This window comes from Coregonus lavaretus (assembly GCF_964263955.1).
Source record: "Coregonus lavaretus genome assembly, chromosome: 23".
Taxonomy (NCBI): Eukaryota; Metazoa; Chordata; class Actinopteri; order Salmoniformes; family Salmonidae; genus Coregonus; species Coregonus lavaretus.
The window spans coordinates 24,143,545-24,162,335 of record NC_140010.1 but is presented as its reverse complement, the minus strand read 5'-3'; the positions used below and the strand labels follow the sequence as shown (position 1 = coordinate 24,162,335).

The window sequence follows — 18,791 nt, the reverse complement described above, 5'->3', positions numbered from 1 at the left end:
GGCAGACCACGTGTAACAACACCTGCACAGGATCGGTACATCCGAACATCACAACTGTGGGATAGTTACAAGATGGCAACAACTGCCCGAGTTACACCAGGAACGCACAATCCCTCCATCAGTGCTCAGACTGTCCGCAATAGGCTGAGAGAGGTTGGACTGAGGGCTTGTAGGCCTGTTGGAAGGCAGGTCCTCACCAGAATTCACAGGCAACAACGTCGCCTATGGGCACAAACCCACCATCGCTGGACCAGACAGGACTGGCAAAAAGTGCTCTTCACTGACGAGTCACGGTTTTGTCTCACCATGGGTGATGGTCGGATTCGCGTTTATTGTCAAAGGAATGAGCGTTACATCGAGGCCTGTAATCTGGAGCGGGATCGATTTGGAGGTGGAGGGTCCGTCATGGTCTGGGGCGGTGTGTCACATCATCATCAGACAGAGCTTGTTGTCATTGCAGGCAATCTCAATGCTGTGCGTTACAGGGAAGACATCCTCCTCCCTCATGTGGTACCCTTTCTGCAGGCTCATCCTGACATGACCCTCCAGCATGACAATGCCACCAGCCATACTGCTCGTTCTGTGCGTGATTTCCTGCAAGACAGGAATGTCAGTGTTCTGCCATGGCCAGCGAAGAGCCCGGATCTCAATCCCATTCAGCATGTCTGGGACCTGTTGGATCGGAGGGTGAGGGCTAGGGCCATTCCCCCCAGAAATGTCAGGGAACTTGCAGGTGCCTTGGTGGAAGAGTGGGGTAACATCTCACATCAAGAACTGGCAAATCTGGTGCAGTCCATGAGGAGGAGATGCACTGCAGTACTTAATTAAGCTGGTGGCCACACCAGATACTAACTGTTACTTTGTTCAGGGAAACATTATTCAATTTCTGTTAGTCACATGTTTGTGGAACTTGTTCAGTTTATGTCTCAGTTGTTGAATCTTGTTAGGTTCATACAAATATTTACACATGTTAAGTTTGCTGAAAATAAACGCAGTTGACATTGAGAGGACGTTTCTTTTTTTGCTGAGTTTATATCGTTCCCTGAGGTCTCTGATCAAAAGTAGTGCACTCCACTATGTAGGGAATAGGGTGCCATTTGGGACTCACATTTAGTTTCCCATTAGATTAGTAGAGGAGTGTCAGGTAATTCCCAGTGTTCCACCTCTTTCCTCAGTCATTCCTTCTTCGACTTATCCAAGAGTGAAATGGAACATGGGGTCCCATAGTTAATGGGGTTCTATGAGCCATAAGATTACTTCCATCTGTGGTTGTCGCTATGAATCTTCCTGAGAGAAGATTCTAGATGTATTCTTATTTTTTTATATAAGATTTGGCAGTGGTGGCACAGAGATTTACAAGGCCCTCAGTATATTAGATCCTAGATCCAATGTGGTCACACATAGTGTTTGATATTCAGATCTCCTCTGCTCCTAGTCCTTGATTTGTGTTTATTATTTTTCTCTCTTCAATCTATGTTCATTTTAGTATATGTTAAAGATTCCTCAACCCGAGGCTCGCCACACCGTGACAAAATAACTAGAGACGACTAGAGACTGAACTTGTGTTTGTGATGTGAAGTTCAGTCATATTAATCATTCTGTCAGACAATGAGAGCAGCGCACCCAAGGGGTAAAGTGAGACAAGGCCTTTGAAAATAACGAATATGGGCTGTGTATGTTTTGGCTTGTTATTCATTTTATAAGGGGACATGTACGGTGCAGTGCCTACTACCAGGAATTGTATTGTTTGGGGAGCGTTTTCCCATAAGAAGGGATAAATGAATGTTGTTCAAGGTCAGGACAATGCGTGAACATCAGATTTAGAGCCTTATTCATCAAGTTCATATGAGATGTCAAGCCCCTGCCAAACGATACATTTTCAGAGAACATCAGTAAAAAAAGGAACTGTTACCGGCGCAATTTTCACTTGGCTCACAAGCTAAATTACAAATACAGTGCATTACTCCTTATTTACACTGTAATAGAATGACCCTCTACACAGTATTTGTGTTCTTTCCAGGGGAACACAAACCCCAAACCCACTCAATACCAATAGGACAACACAGCTCTCATTTCACTAGTACTAAAAACAAAAAGTCTCTATTTCAGTGTCTCTCAGAAGCATGATATATTGTGATACGAGCCCATAAGGTCCTCATACAGTCGTGAATTGGAAAGTTCTGGCAATAATCCCTCAATACCAATAGGATACCACATTACCAGTACGATACTACAGCTCTCATTGAGTAGTCTGTCCTTCGGTGGGTGTCTGAACTAGTAGTTGCCTACTAGGGTGATATACGATATTGTGACATGGGCCCAGAATGTCCTCATACAGTTGTGAATCGGAAGCTCCATCATTACTCACTGAAATCCTGAATGCTCTCTTTTATGTTTCGCAGATGTTTTGACCAACAATGTAGCAGCTCCTAAAGCTCCCAGGATATGCTGTGGCTTGAGACATCTTCCAGATGTGTAGAACATGAAGGGAAAGTTAAATTGATGTATGGGTGTGATTACTTGTACAGCTCAGCGTTGTTGACAGTTGCCATAGGAGATTAGATGATATTAGCACCATGCCAACGCTACATATGGGGATATGTGAGGGATGTTAACTCTGCAGTAACCAGAGGTAGAATAGCAATGCTTAATTTCATCTGGAGAAAATATTTGTATGATGAATGTCACCACATCCCAATGTATTTTCATTTACACATAGCTACATTTGTTATGCTTTGCCTGCCATTGATTATTTGTTGTGAACTGCAACAAGCTGACCAAGTCAATCATTACCCTAAGAAGCAAGGCATCTGTAAATACATTTTTGATGGACTAACAAATGAAGGTTTTCGTCAAGCTCCTTCGTAATGACATTGTAGGCGGTCAGAATGTGATCGATTTTTCTCTATGCTGCTATCTGGTAGTTTCGTAATTATATCAAAGTGCTTGAGACCATTACATGCTTGTCTTTTGTGTGGATCAGTGTTTTTCCAACCCATCAGAGTGCATTAATGATCTGTCACCGAGAGCCCACTGTTTGTCTGTAGCTTAAGACAGAGTGGCTATTTGCGTATGTGCAGTGCAAGTTATTATCTGTCCTTAACATGAGTTACTTTCTTTGTTAATCTACCGCTTTCATACTTTGCATCAAAGCCCTGTTAACTGGAATGGGAAATGATAGGTGATGTGATATGTTGTGCCTCTTACAGGAATGGTGAACTACAGTGAGGTCTCTGGGTACCCACTCATCCAGCATTGGAGGCTGAGGTCTGTCCTGTACCATGTCAAACTGAACCAGTGGGTTCTCTCTCAAGGTAACTATAACACGTCATTAAAGGGTTCTATTCATGGTTCTAGTCATTCATGGTTCTAATCAGGGTTCTAGTCAAGGATTCTATTAATTCATGGTTCTATTAATCTTGTATGCAGTGGGTTACATGCACACTTGAACAGTGGACATCAAGTAAAAATGTGGCACATGCTTAAGAGGCAAAAAGGGAAATTTTGGTCATGGAAACTAAGCCTGAAGCCTGGAGTTTCAGGCATTCCACATTTGCATCACTGAGCCGTGGTTTAGAACAGCCTCCCTTTATGGTCTGATAAGCTGTCATCATCCACATAGCTTTGTATCTGAGCAAAAAGATTTTGACAGGCCCTGCCATGAAAACTTCACAAAATAAGATTGTGGATAGGTATTTAGTGAGGCACTACTTCTTAGAAGGGCTCTCTCTCTCTACTGTTGACAGTACTTTGCTGTAGAGCTTCTTGACGTTCTTGATTATCTTATTTTTTGGCCTCTTTTGGCATTTTTATTTATTTATTTTTCGGAGTGGCTGCAGATCCAACTTTTCCAGATCTTTCCTCCCGACAACTGAAGGTCCCGACGCCTCTGTGCACGTGCAGGACCCTCCAGTTGTGCAACAGGTTGCCTAGTGGTTAGGACATTGGGTCAGTAACCAAAAGGTTGCTAGTTCAAATCCCCAAGGTGAAAAATCTGTTGAAGTGCCCTTTTGCAAGGCACTTAACCCTAATTGCTCCAGGGTCGCCATTGATAATGGCTGACCCTGGCTGTGACCACACTCTCAGGTTTCTCAGGGGGAATTAATAATACACACTTGTACATGTGTGAAATAGGACAAATATATGCATCCACCATCCACTCCACTAATAGAGAACATGGCAACTCTGGTGAATGGTGCTTGTTTAATAACATTTGATCAAAACTGAGTCGATGTCTGCAAGATCATATAATGATAGTATTCTACATAATTGAACCGAATATATAGCATAGTATAACGTTACTGTAAGACAAAAAACACTACCTCATTTCCTATGAGATTTTTGTATTATTGTGCGAATGGTCGTATTTTGTGGCCAAAACTCAACAGCGCACGCCACTAGGCAAAATATGTGCTTTGATTGAAACTAAACACACATAGCCTATGCTACAGTTTGTTAACACCATCTCTAAAATTTGCTCACTGTACATAATTCAAAACAACACTGTTGATCAACAACCATTTGATCTCAATCAGTTTCATGGGGACATGGATTTAGATCATCTTGAGTTATAGGATACAGTTTCGAAGTAGCCTATAACTCAAGAAGATCTAAATGCATATCCCCATGAAACTGGTTGAGATCAAATGGTTCGTATGCAGATACTGCATGGACATTTCACCGGTAAAATGAATGATTGACTGTGAGCAATGTGAAGGGAGGTTCTCTACGAGTAGAGCAGATAATGTGCTCAAAGTAGAGAATCCCGCACATGTGTAGAAGCCCCAGGACCCTCAGCCACTGGGAGGTGGCGTCCAGAAAAGTCAGCTCCGCAGCATCTGCCTTTTTATATTTCTACCATATTGTGTTGCTTTGGCATCTGAACAGCCCACATCAGCAATCAAAAAAGTTTTTATATGAATGTGTCATGAGTTTGAATAGTTTATTTGGGCTTGAATGATTTTGTGATTTGTTTGTTTTCTGTTTGGATGCCATAACTTGCATTATTTGTTTTGTTTACTGTATCTATAATTTATGTATCCGTAAGCATTTTGTGTTTAATTCGCCACACGTGTGGGGTATACCATAAATATTACATATATAGATGTACCATTACTAATGCATTTCAGATAAGAGCGCTCTGCCTTTAAACATGACCACGGCCTTTAGAATTCTATTTCCTCATTGTTATTACTTGTAGAAGTTCAGCAGCTGTCTTTTTTTTTTTTTTTACTGATTTTTACACCTGATAGGAAAGCACAATCTTTCATAAGGACTGTTTTGTGTCCGTCATCTCTTTTGCTTCATAATGTAAGAGTAGCATGTTGTCAGTGGTAGGATGTTAATGCTAGGGCTCTCCAATGATAATGGAACAGTTGAAGAGCTATACATGTTGTTTAGTGTTTTCCCAAAGAAATAAAAACGCCAGCAAGAGTAAATATTTTACAATGACTCCGCTCTGAGGATTTTATGAAGGCTCAATTCAAGACTTAAAGAAAGCCTGAAGTTTACACATGGCACTTTAATCATAGTCTGTGCACTGTCACAATAACATAGGGAGTCATAGCTCATCATTTCACAAACTTGAGCTTTCATTAGGATGTTTACCTAAAACTACAAAGTACATACATATTTTCTCATTTAAATTGAAATGCAGCATAAGTGTATAGAATGCTTATGGATTTTATTCTATAATACCGGCAGGTGTTTCTTACTTACTTTTGACCTAAAAACTAACAAACAATTATCTTCATAGACAAACTGATTTATTCTGAGTATGGAATGTAAAAATAAATACTATCATACATAGAAATATTTGTGATTTTTCCTGTGTCAGGTTTATGTCTGTTTCATTGCTTTTCAACGTTCATTTAGCTTTTTTACACAAGGCATGAACTGTGTTGCTATGGATTTGTCAGTAGCCTATCCTTTGCTAACTCCCTCTATGTGTTTCCTAACAGCTTTCAGCTCTGCCATCCACTCCCTGGACGGTGCCACACTCCGCAGTGATTTCGTCTCCATCCTCAGGGATTTTGGTAATCACTTTGTACAAGAGGCAGTGTACGGCTTCGAGGAGGCCTGCACTATCTGGTACCCCAACAAGCAGGTCCAGAGACAGCTGTGGCTGGAGTACCAGGACATCAGCAAAGGTAAGACCTCTAATTGATTGGAGATACTGTACTTAAAGATACAGTAAAATTGAATAAACTCCTGGAGGGAAGCCATTGATGGTTCATGTTCCAACAATGTTCTTGACATTCAGTGAGAGTGGACAAAGGTAGGCCTTCTGCCTTCTAAAGACAGTGGAAACACACAAATCAAATGAATTTTATTTGTCACATGCGCCGAATACAACAGGTGTAGACCTTACCGTGAAATGCTTACTTACGAGCCCTTAACCAACAATGGAGTTTTAAGAAAATAAGAGTTAAGAAAATATATACTAAATAAAAGTAAGTAAAAAAAGTAAAACAATAAAATAACAATAACAAGGCTATATACAGGGGGTACCGGTACCGAGTCAATGTGTGGGGGTAAAGGTTAGTCGAGGTAATTGAGGTAATATGTACATGTAGGTAGAGGTAAAGTGACTATGCATAGATAATACACAGCAAGAAGCAGCCATTTGATTAATTGTTCAGCAGTCTTATGGCTTGGGGGTAGAAGCTGTTAAGGAGCCATTTGGACCTAGACTTGGTGGTCTGGTATCACTTACCGTGCGGGAGCAGAGAGAACAGTCTATGACTTGGGTGGCTGGAGTCTTGTTTGGGCCTTCCTCTGACACAGCCTAGTATAGAGGTCCTGGATGGCGGGAAGCTTGGCCCCAGTGATGTACATTTACATTTTACATTTTAGTAATTTAGCAGACGCTCTTATCCAGAGCGACTTACAGTTAGTGAGTGCATACATTTTTCATACTGGGCAGTACGCACTACTAGGGCTGTGGCGGTCATGAAATTTCATCAGCCGGTGATTGTCAAGCAAATAACTGTCGGTCTCACGGTAATTGACGGCTCCCGAGTGGCGCAGTGGTCTAAGGCACTGCATCTCAGTGCTAGAGGCGTCACTACAGACCCTGGTTCGATCCCGGGTTGTATCACATCTGGCCGTGATAGGGGGTCCCATAGGGCGGTGCACTATTGGCCCAGCGTCATCCAGGTTAGGAGAGGTTTTGGCCGGGGTAGGCCGTCATTGTAAATAACAATTTGTTCTAGTTAAATAAAGGATAAATTAAAAACGTATTTAAAAAATTGACCGTTAATTAACATAAACACATTTGGCTTCCAAACATAGCCTACAAGCCACTGATGCTGACCTTTGGAACATCTACATTTTAAAAAGTAGAATAAATCCATGTAATATAGCCTACACCGTCATAATACATCCATTATTTATTTTAGACGGGTCTAAAGAAGCATTATATGAAGAAAATGTAGTCTATTTCAGAAGAACAGAATAGCATACTCTGAGTTGTCCTTATGTTAGGTCCTGATCTGGCTATGCCAAATGGCTGGGGGCTAGACTAGTTCATTAGGCAGACAAGATTTGCTTAGAATTCCGTGGCATTATTTTATATTATTTTATAGTATGAAGAATACAATTGAACAAAGCTGAATAAAATAGAAAGGATATTTTCTCCAAACGATTTGAGGGAGTGCACACATGTGGCTATTCTGTGTTGAGCGGTTAACAAAGAAATATGTACTCCTATATGCTTAATTTAGCGTTATTAATGTAACTTTAGTTGTTCTACAAACGTTGGGCTATATGTTTAGATTTTTAATACATTGTAAGGCTGCATGATGCAACTCTAATGATGATTTGGAAAAAGTCGCTTGAAAGGCATGAGCTCTGCTTTGTTTTTTTGTGCAGGCTGTACACACTTCGTCAGTCTCCCATTCACAATTTGAGAAGCACTTGATAATGCCTCGAATTTCCCAGCGGCATCCCCTTTGTGTGGCCATAATGCACCCTAAATAAATCCATACCTTTTGCAGCCCTTCTCCCTAAATGCTGCCTGCTCCGAAGCACCTCTCATCTCACTCACATGGCTCTCCATCACGTGATCGGGTCTTTCTCACAGGCTACAAGTGAAGACAGACACATCAGGGATGCAACTGCGCGCGTCCTTATCCAATTCCTAGGTGCATATAGAAGATATTGGAAGAACTGTCCACATTTACTTTTCGTCAGCCAACAAGATGAGTAGGCCAAACTAACAGCAAAAGCAATAGCCTATGTCAATCTACTATCCCCCATAGTACAAAAGTTGACCTATTCTGTTCTGTGCGAGAAATAAATATTCCAAACATAGTCTGGGACAGTTGTGGGATGTGATAGATCCCAAATTAATACAACCACTAGCATCCACCCAAAAATGTACGCAATAAGACTGACGCAACAGATCAGAACATTTACCTTAAAATGTTGATAAACTATTAGGCTATTTCTTCACATTATAAGCACAGCAATGAGCACTCGGCAGTAGGCTTTAAGCGCGAATGTTCCATTAGCGGGAAAACACCATTATCAAAAGTGACCACAAATGCGATTATGCATGTAATGCTTTTATTATAAAGGTGCATTTTTATGGTGAAAATTATCTTCCCCAAACTTGAAACTCACTCGCTGCTTATGTATGCCAGTTAGGCTCTACACCCCTTGTAAAGCGGATTAATGTGCTTCATTCTGTTTTTTGGCCACTTTAGTTGTAATACAAACCTTATAGGCCTATGGGCTAAGCTACATAAGGTGTGTGACTATGATTCGAAAAAGTCGCAAAAAAATGCCATTGTTTCTTGTTTCACAAGTGATAATATATAATTCACAAGTGTTAGGCTAATATTGTCACCCATCAGACTATTCTTGATTTAATCTTGTCTTTACATATACTAAATAATATATGTGTGAAATTTGTTTTGATTTAGAATGGACCATTATCATGCACCTGTATCGAAACAGGGGCAGGGGGAAAAAATACATGTCATCTATGCATTTAAATAGGGAATGGAGGACACTTTTCCCCGTGGTTTATTTTCATGCCAGCAATGTAGTCTATACTCCTGTTGTAAATATAAGCAATGTGCTTAATATTAGGAAAATTGACAAATAAATATAGTAGGTCTAGCCTATAGAAAGCTGATCCTCCTCTTTTTAGTAGAGGGCATCACTCTGTTTTCTCGTGCAATTGCATAGCCTATTGAAATATTACGCAACATGAGCTCATGGGCTCTCATGAAGTGCTTGATTCGATTTGCGAACACATTTGCATTGATGTCAGAGTGATTAGAGGGACAATAGAGTGCTGAGTACCAGGCAGTTAGCAAGTTTGATAGGCTACTAATGACCATTAGCAGCATCAGAGCTTGGAGAAGCCTAATTACCGTGACTAAACGGTCACGTCAACAGCCGTCCGCACTACCCTCTGTAGCGCCTTACGGTCGGATGCCGAGCAGTTGCCATACCAAGCGGTCATGCAACCGGTCAGGATGCTCTCGATGGTGCAGCTGTAGAACCTTTTGAGGATCTGAGGACCCATGCCAAATCTTTTCAGTCTCCTGAGGGGGAATAGGCGTTGTCATGCCCTCTTCACGACTGTCTTGGTGTGTTTGAACCATGATAGTTTGTTGGTGATGTGGACACCAAGGAACTTGAAGCACTCGACCCGCTCCACTACAGCCCCGTCGATGTGAATGGGGGCGTGCTCAGTCCTCTTTTTTTTCCTGTAGTCCACAATCATCTCCTTTGTTTTGCTCACGTTGATGGGGAGGTTGTTGTCCTGGCACCACACTGCCAGGTCTCTGACCTCTTCCCTATAGGCTGTCTCATCGTTGTCGGTGATCAGGCCTACTACCGTTGTGTCGTCAGCAAACTTAATGATGGTGTTGGAGTCGTGCTTGGCTACGCACAGGGTACAGGAGGGGACTAAGCACGCACCCCTGAGGGGCCCCTGTGTTGAGGATCAGCGTGGCAGATGTGTTGTTGCTTACCCTTACCACCTGGGGGCGGCCCGTCAAGGTAGTCCAGGATCCAGTTGCAGAGGAAGGTGTTTAGTCCCAGTGTCCTTAGCACTATGGTGTTGAACGCTGAGCAGTAGTCACTGAACAGCATTCTCACGTAGGTGTTCCTTTTGTCCCGGTCGGAAAGGGCAGTGTTGAGTGCAATTGAGATTTCGTCATCTGTGGATCTGTTGGGGCGGTATTGCGGTGGGTCTAGGGTTTCCGGGATGATGGTGATGATGTGAGCCATGACATGCCTTTCAAAGCACTTCATGGCTACAGACGTGAGTGCTATGGGGCGGTAGTCATTTAGGCAGATTAACTTGGTGTTCTTGGGCACAGGGACTATAGTGGTCTGCTTGAAACATGTAGGTATTACAGACTCGGTCAGGGAGAGGTTGAAAATGCCAGTGAAGACACTTGCCAGTTGGTCCATGCATGCTCTGAGTACACGTCCTGGTAATCCATCTGGCCCTGTGGCTTTGTGAATGTTGACCTGTTTAAAGGTCTTACTCACATCGGCTACGGAGAACGAGATCACACAGTCGTCCAGAACAGCTGGTGCTCTCATACATGCTTCAGTGTTGCTTGCCTCGAAGCGAGCATAAAAGGCATTTAGCCCATCTGGTAGGCTCGCGCCACTGGGCAGCTCGCTGTCACCGGGTTTGCCTTTGTAGTCTGTAATAGTTTGCAAGCCCTGCCACATCCGACGAGTGTCAGAGCCGGTGTAGTAGGATTAAATCTTAGTCCTGTATTGACACATTGCCTGTTTGATGGTTTGTCTGGGGGCATAGCGGGATTTCTTATAAGCGTGTCCCGCTCCTTGAAAGCGGCAGCTCTAGCCTTTAGCTCAGTGTGGATGTTGCCTGTAATCCATGGCTTCTGGTTGGTATATGTACGTACGGTCACTGTGGGGACGCACTTATTGATGAAGCCGGTGACTGAGGTGGTATACTCCTCAATGCCATCGAATGAATACCGGAACATATTCCTGTCTGTGCTAGCAAAACAGTCCTGTAGCTTAGCATCTGCGTCATCTGACCACTTCTGTATTGAGCGAGTCACTGGTACTTCCTGCTTTAGTTTTTGCTTGTAAGCAGGAATCAGGAGGATAGAATTATGGTCATATTTTTTTCACCTCTGGTTGTACATGTGACATGCTGGTAGAAATGAGGTAAACAGATTTAAGTTTGCCTGCATTAAAGTCCCCGGCCCCTAGGAGCGCTGCTTCTGGATGAGCATTTTCTTGTTTGCTTATGGCCTTATACAGCTCGTTGAGTGCGGTCTTAGTGCCAGCATCGGTTTGTCGGGGTAAATGGACGGCTACGAAAAATATAGATGAAAACTTTTTGTTAGATAGTGTGGTCTACAGCTTATCATGAGGTACTCTACCTCAGGCGAGCAAAATCTCAATACTTCCTTAATATTAGAGATCGCTCACCAGCTGTTATTGACAAATAGACACAGACCACCACCCCTTGTCTTACCGGCAGTAGCTGTTCTGTCATGCCGATGCACGGAAAACCCAGCCAACTGTATATTATCCATGTCGTTGTTCAGCCACGACTCGGTGAAACATAAGATATTACAGTTTTTAATGTCCCGTTTGTAGGATCGTCTCGAACGGAACTCATCCAGTTTATTCTCCAGTGATTGCACGTTGGCCAATAGGACGGATGGTAGAGGCCGGTTACCCACTTGCCGACACATTCTCACAAGGCACCTGGGTCTGCGGCCCCAACATAATTTACATGAAATGTAGTAATTTGAAGAAATGTTATTTTATGTATGAGTCATTTCCTTTCAGACCTGTTGAAAAATAATCAAAAATCACAACACAACTCTCAAAGGAGGGTTTGACCTTTCCATGGAGGTGGATAGAATGCACGTGTCACGATCGTCGTAATAAGTGGACCAAGGCGCAGCGTGATATGCGTACATCTTTTAATGCGTACTTTGCACAATACAACAAAACAACAAAACGAAACGTGAAGTCCTCGGTCATACAACACAAACCTAAACGGAACAAGATCCCACAAATGACAAGTGCACAACAGGCTGCCTAAGTATGGTTCCCAATCAGAGACAACAAGACACAGCTGCCTCCGATTGGGAACCACCCCGGCCAACACAGAAATACACAATCTAGAAAAGAACACATAGAAAACAAAACATAGACACTACACGTAGAAACTAACACCCTGGCTCAACATATAAGAGTCCCCAGAGCCAGGGCGTGACAGTACCTCCCTCCAAAGGCGCGGACTGCGACCGCACCAACTAAACCCAACAGGGGAGGGGCCGGGTGGGCATTCCGCCTCGGAGGCGGATCCGGCTCCGGGCGTGACCACCACTCTCTAACTACCCCCCCGTAGCGCCCCTGGTCTGGTCTGGCCCCGCTGGCTGGAGCTGGACTGGACATCGGTGGAGCGGATTGCTTAGGCTCCGGTGTGGAGCAGCTGACCGGTGAAACAGGCACGGGCTGTGCCGGACTGACGACGCGCACCACTGGCTTGGTGCGGGGAGCAGGAATGGGCCGGACCGGGCTGACGATGCGCACCACTGGCTTGGTGCGGGGAGCAGGAACAGGCCGGACCGGGCTGACGACGCGCACCACAGGCTTGGTGCGGGGAGCAGGAACAGGCCGGACCAGGCTGGCGATGCGCAACACTGGCTTGGTGCGGGGAGCAGGAACAGGCCGGACCGGGCTGGCGATGCGCACCACTGGCTTGGTGCGGGGAGCAGGAACAGGCCGGACCGGGCTGGCGATGTGCACCACTGGCTTGGTGCGAGGGACAGGAACAGGCCGGGCCGGACTGGCGACGCGCACCACAGGCTTGGTGCAAGGGGCAGGAACAGGCCAGGCCAGACTGGGAACACGCACCACTAACTTAGTGCGGGGAGCAGGAACGGGTTGGGCCGTACTGGGAACACGCACCACTAACTTAGTGCGGGGAGCAGGAACGGGTCGGGCCGGACTGGGAACACGCACCACTAACTTAGTGCGGGGAGCGGGAACGGGTCGGGCCGGACTGGGAACACGCACCACTAACTTAGTGCGGGGAGCAGGAACGGGTTGGGCCGTACTGGGAACACGCACCACTAACTTAGTGCGGGGAGAAGGAACGGGTCGGGCCGGACTGGGAACACGCACCACTAACTTAGTGCGGGAATCAGGAACGGGCTGGACCGGACTGGTGACACACACCACTTGCTTGGTGCGAGGAGCGGGACTGGGTTTCCTCATAAACCTCCGCTCCCTCTGCTGCCTACTCAGTTCCTCTCGCCGTGCCTCCACACTCTCCTTCTCCCTCCTGACCAATGGCCCCCGTAACCTGGTGGCCTCCTCTCCTAGTCCACAAACTCGCCCTGTAGCTGCCTCCAGCAGCCCCGTCGTCCATGCCGTGTGCCCCCCCAAAACATTTCTTGGGGTTGCCTCTCGCCTGTCCGACGACAACACTGTTGGCGCCGTACCTCCTCTCTCGCCAGGGCTTTAACTTTAGCCCATGGCCCTTTGCCCGCGAACATGTCCTCCCAGGACCACCATTGGCCCACCTGGGCCATCGCCAACCTCTCCAGCTCCTTACCCGGCGTTTGCTCCTGCACACGCTGCTTGGTCCTTGTATGGTGGGATCTTCTGTCACGCTCGTCGTAATGAGTGGACCAAGGCGCAGCGTGAAATGCGTACATATTTTATTGAGTACTATTAACAATAACAAAACAACAAAACGAAACGTGAAGTCCTTGGTCATAAACACAAACCTACACGAACAAGATCCCACAAAAGAGAAGTGCACAACAGGCTGCCTAAGTATGGTTCCCAATCAGAGACAACAAGACACAGCTGCCTCCGATTGGGAACCACCCCGGCCAACACAGAAACACACGATCTAGAAAAGAACACATAGAAAACAAAACATAGACACTACACATATAAACTAACACCCTGGCTCAACATATAAGAGTCCCCAGAGCCAGGGCGTGACAGCATGGATGCATTGAGTCACAGCAATTAGTTACTATAGTTATTCATAACCCATTATTCTGTAGAAACAAATGCAAGCTGTCAGTGTTAACTGCATGAAATTGTGATTTCAGTTAGAATTCCTTTTCCTGAAATGCTACTCTTTCAGCAATCCATATTTTTACCTGTAGTTGTTTTCCCACCAAGACAAAGCCAGATAGTTAATGACCCCTCTTTCCCCAGTGTTTCAGTCCAGTAACTTCACCACCATTGTTTCCTTTGGTTGAATCGACCGCTTTGCCTTCCTCCCAAGGACATTGCCTCACCATTTACAGAATGTTACCACTTCTGACAGATGGCTTTAAATGACTGAGTTTTCCACCCGCATGAAATCGCCATTATTCTTCATTTTCTCACTCTGTGACACCGCTACAGACACTATTACGTGATTAGATACAAAAGGCAATGTTTTTTTGTTTTTTTACTGCCATTTTGTGAATTCGCTTTACACAGAACGATGTTGGTTCTTCTAGAGCAGGGAGACTGGAACTATGGTACTGTATGAACATTTTGATTCATAGGCCTAACTTCTAAAAAGAGACTTCTTAAAAATCATAATTTTTCGTTGCAAAATTACAGAATGTTAAAATTCAAGTAGTCTCTGCCTCCATAAAAGTCCTGCACTTTTGGTGGTAGTAATGTGCTCACTGGAGACTATGGTGATCCATGTTCTAGCCTTTGCTCCAAATATCAGAGTGCCTCTGGATTTGGCGTGAATCTGCTAATAATTGTTGCATGTTTTGGGAGTTCTGTCAGCAGACATAATAAGACTTATTTATATGTGGCAATGTATGAGAAGTTATGGCCAAGTAATGACCCACTTGCAGTGAAATCTTTTGATAAAACATTCATGAAAAGCTGGTCCAAAGTCTTCGTATTAGGTTTTAGCTTAATTTAATTTAAAAAACAATTTCAAAATGTAAAATAACTTTTTTTAAACACTCTATAGGCTATGTTTGAGTAAATAATGTATTGAAATTATCATTTTTGAATTAACTTCCTGTAGGTGTGAATGCTTGAAAATCCAAAACACAGGCACATTATCATTAGATTATACATAATAAGCCAACCATAGTTAATAATGAGCTTTGAACTATATGCATTTTTCAAACAGTGAAGGATATCATATTCAATCCTCATGATTAATGATATCATTTTAGATGGATATAATATAATGAACAGATAGAAACAAGATAAGCACTGTCTACTGTATGAGAAATAACCTAGAACCTCAACCTATGAGAAACTAAACATAAAGACAGTGAAGTAGCGTGCCTGAAAGCACCTGAACATCAACTACAGTACTTCTGAATAATGACCTCCATTAAACCCAGGGTCTATCTGTTTTAAAAGGCTACTGACCTTTGTCATTTTGAATTAGATCACCTGCTGTCTGGCTCAAATCTGTGCTTTCACCCAAAGACTAGTGTCAGGGTCATTATGTAATGTCAAGCCGAGGCTCTGATTAACACAGACACCAAACTGGAGAAACAGTCCTTATTTATTCCATATATAAAGCAACTCAGCCATTAAAACAGTGCTGTATTATTCTACTCAGACAGTGTGAGGATCAGAGGTTGAGGAATAGAGAAATGTATGGAGTTGAAAGAGTACGGAGTTGACACAGTACAGAGTTGACTGATTAGGGAGGTGACTGTCACTGCACCACCTGCACTGCTATCCGCCCACAACCCTCCAAATATCTACCACTTATCCAGGATGTTTTCTCTCTCCTGCTCTCCTGGTCCCCCATGTCGCACATGCTCTGGCAGGCAGGTCAGAGGGTAACGGCTAAGCGTGGCCCATGTGTCTCTGCAGGCTCTGCAGCCTGAGGCAAGAGCAGGAAGGAGGGTAGTGATGAGAAGAGGATGCTATGGGTGCTCCCCATAGTATTGCATGTTCGGTGGAAAGAGAACGTGGGCCTCAGTCCGTCCTACCTCTTCTGGCCTCTCTCTGTCAGGTGCAGTGTGGGGTTGGTGTGAGTTGGTGTGCAGGCATCTTGCAGAGCAGACAGGGTGATGAATGTGCGCTGCATGCTCAGTGGCAAGACAATTAGCGAGAGCGTGAAGCAGATGTCTTCGACTTCGAGCTTGATGTCTTCAGATGGTTTGTAGCAGATGAAGACAGAGCTAATCTCACTTGTCAAATATAAATAGCTTGCACATTGCGAGAAAACTTAGAAGAGGGTAAACAAAGTCTGACGCTTGCCGCTACAGTCTTTGACGATTCACTTAATGTATGTACTTTTTGAAGGAAATTCTGTACTGTGCACAGTTGAATATGATAAGCAAGTGATGGCTTGAAAGAGTGCCAAAGGCTACATGAAACAAGCCTTGAATAGCCTCTTCCCTCTGAGTAGTAAATGGATGTGATAAGCACACACACACACACACACACACATACACACACACACACACACAGGCACACAGGCACACACATACACACACACACACAGACAGACACACAGACACACACACACAGTTTAATGTCAAGCCTAGGCTATGTGAGGCACAATTTCCTTGCTCAGCAGAAAAACAATCTAAGGCTGTAATATCTCCATAAGAGCAGGGGCCTAAAATATTTGAATACCATTTTGAGTCAGCCAGTTTGAATCATAATCCCAAGAGGCCCTTCCAATCCCCCCTGCTGCACTCTCATCGAAACCCAGACACAAAACAAGATCCCATCCATTATGTATTGTAATTGCCCAAACCCAGTCTGTTTTAATCCTGGTTAACATGATCCGTTTCATCAGCCTCTACCCTCGGCTTAAGAGAAGTTAAACCCCAAATCCCACTTTAAATTGAAGTGTTCAAGGTCATCCCCTTGACTATTAATTTAAAATGTTGATTCCAACAGGAGAGTTTCTGGCAACCCCCAATTTTCCTGTTTTTTTTTTTAGTCCTACAGAGCAGAGGAGTGGGTTGTGGGTTTTTGGACTGGACATCAGTTTAGGATTTCTGCCCTGGCTGTCTTGAGGTAATTCAGAGTAATGTGTGTCTCTGCTTGTCCTTCAGCTGAAGGGCACTACCTCTCAACACCCTCTGGACTTTGAGTTAACATAGATGAGCAAATAGGAGATTTGTCCTTCACACTGCCTTTTGGTGGCCTTTATACTTAAGAATTTATGACTCCTTTTTTTCTCCCATTCACTGTATTACACTTTTTGCCACTGGGTAATTCATCAGATCAAATCATTGAAGTTTGCCATTTCAATGTTATACAGCTCAATCAAAATGGAAGCATTGGACTGGTTGTTGAATACATTCATTATAAGTCTTGGAACTAAATCATGTTGAATAACGTGTGTAGGCTAAGTGCTTTTTTCTAATAATACGAGATAACTGGAGAACACAATGTTTTTGCACTTAATTAATAATTGATTAAATGTCAAAGCCTGTGTCTGGGTGTAGGGAATGCTAGCTTAAATTTATTTCATTTTTGAAAGATAGCATGAGTTTTATAGAGCTTTACTCAACTTACACTGTGTTGCTATGTGATATAATGAGGCCGTATGACAAAAAAATAATTCCCACTGAGCTTTCAGAGGTTTGTTGGTGAGAAATATCTACTGGAATGTCTTAGTGGTAAATTCATCACGTTCACAACACCTTCAGAACTGTAAATGCATTGCTTTGTAATCTTCCCACACTGCTTGAGTCCCTTTTAATTATGATCAAGGCACATCACTTATTATTGTATTTTTGCTATGAGGAGCTATGGGACGGTGTTGTGCATATTAATCAGACTAAGGTTGTATCCCAAATGGTACCCTATTCCCTACATAGTGCTCTACTTTTGGCCAGTGTCCAGCCAAAAGTAGTACACTATGTAGTGAATATGGTACCATTTGGGATTCAGTCTTAGACTAGGTTTTATCGTTCATGAACAATCAAATGACAGACCAATCCAAATCCCTTAAGCGTTAAACAAAGAAGCCGGGATTACTAAGTAATTTGCACAGAAAAATAGCAACTATAATAAGAAACTTTATATGTGCATGTCATTGTGCATTTAGTAACAGTTGTAAGGAACAAATCCCCTTGAAGATATTATATTGCCTGGGCAAATAATATAGTGATGTAGGCATAACCAAAATGCTGAATTATCCCCAGTACTTGCAACTGGTATTTATTTCAAAAATAACACATGATACTGTGTTGAGTACTGTAAATAGGATTTCAGCATAGTCTTAGAGTAATAGCAGCCAAAGTTATTTGACGTAGCTCTATTGCACCTATTGGTAGTGTAGGTGCATTATATCAATCAACCATCACCAGGCAATTGCTGGTTATAGTTGATTGCTTCCTAGTCATAGTTAAATGTGTTAGAATGTAATTTCACAGCATTTCCAATCCACTTCGCATAATGTAGTATATTTTTGCTGCTTTGGTAATCAATGCTTGCTGTTTCATATTGCGAATGGGGATCATACACTTAACTGTTTTAATTAGAAGTAAATCTCATGGAAGGATGTCATGCTATATAAGTCAAATAATACATAGAGGACAATATTCTGCAGCACATCAAATCAATGGAGGAGGAAATGGAAAAATGTAGAAACGTCTTTAGAAGGAATATTAGTCATGTGGAAATGTCTTGGACATGCCTTGTTTACTGATAATGGTGTGTGTGTGTGTGTGTGTGTGTGTATGTGTGTGTATGTACACCTGTGTGTATGCGTGTGTGTATGCCTGCTTGCTTCCGTGCATGTGTGTTTTGGTGTGGAGAGCAGCTAGTTCCTTTGAACTGGTCTGGTGCCCCAGCAA

At 43.5% G+C, this 18,791-nt stretch overlaps 1 protein-coding gene across 1 annotated transcript in view; it reads left to right on the top strand.

Moving 5' to 3' along the window:
- Positions 1-18,791, top strand: part of LOC311098782 (astrotactin-1-like) — a gene marked incomplete at both ends in the record, with an annotated part of 287,871 nt that overhangs the window by 157,538 nt on the left and 111,542 nt on the right. The window contains 2 exons of the mRNA XM_084139347.1: positions 3,210-3,314; positions 5,961-6,149. Of these exons, the coding sequence (XP_083995473.1) occupies positions 3,210-3,314; positions 5,961-6,149 (294 nt within the window). The remainder of the gene's footprint in view (positions 1-3,209; positions 3,315-5,960; positions 6,150-18,791) is intronic.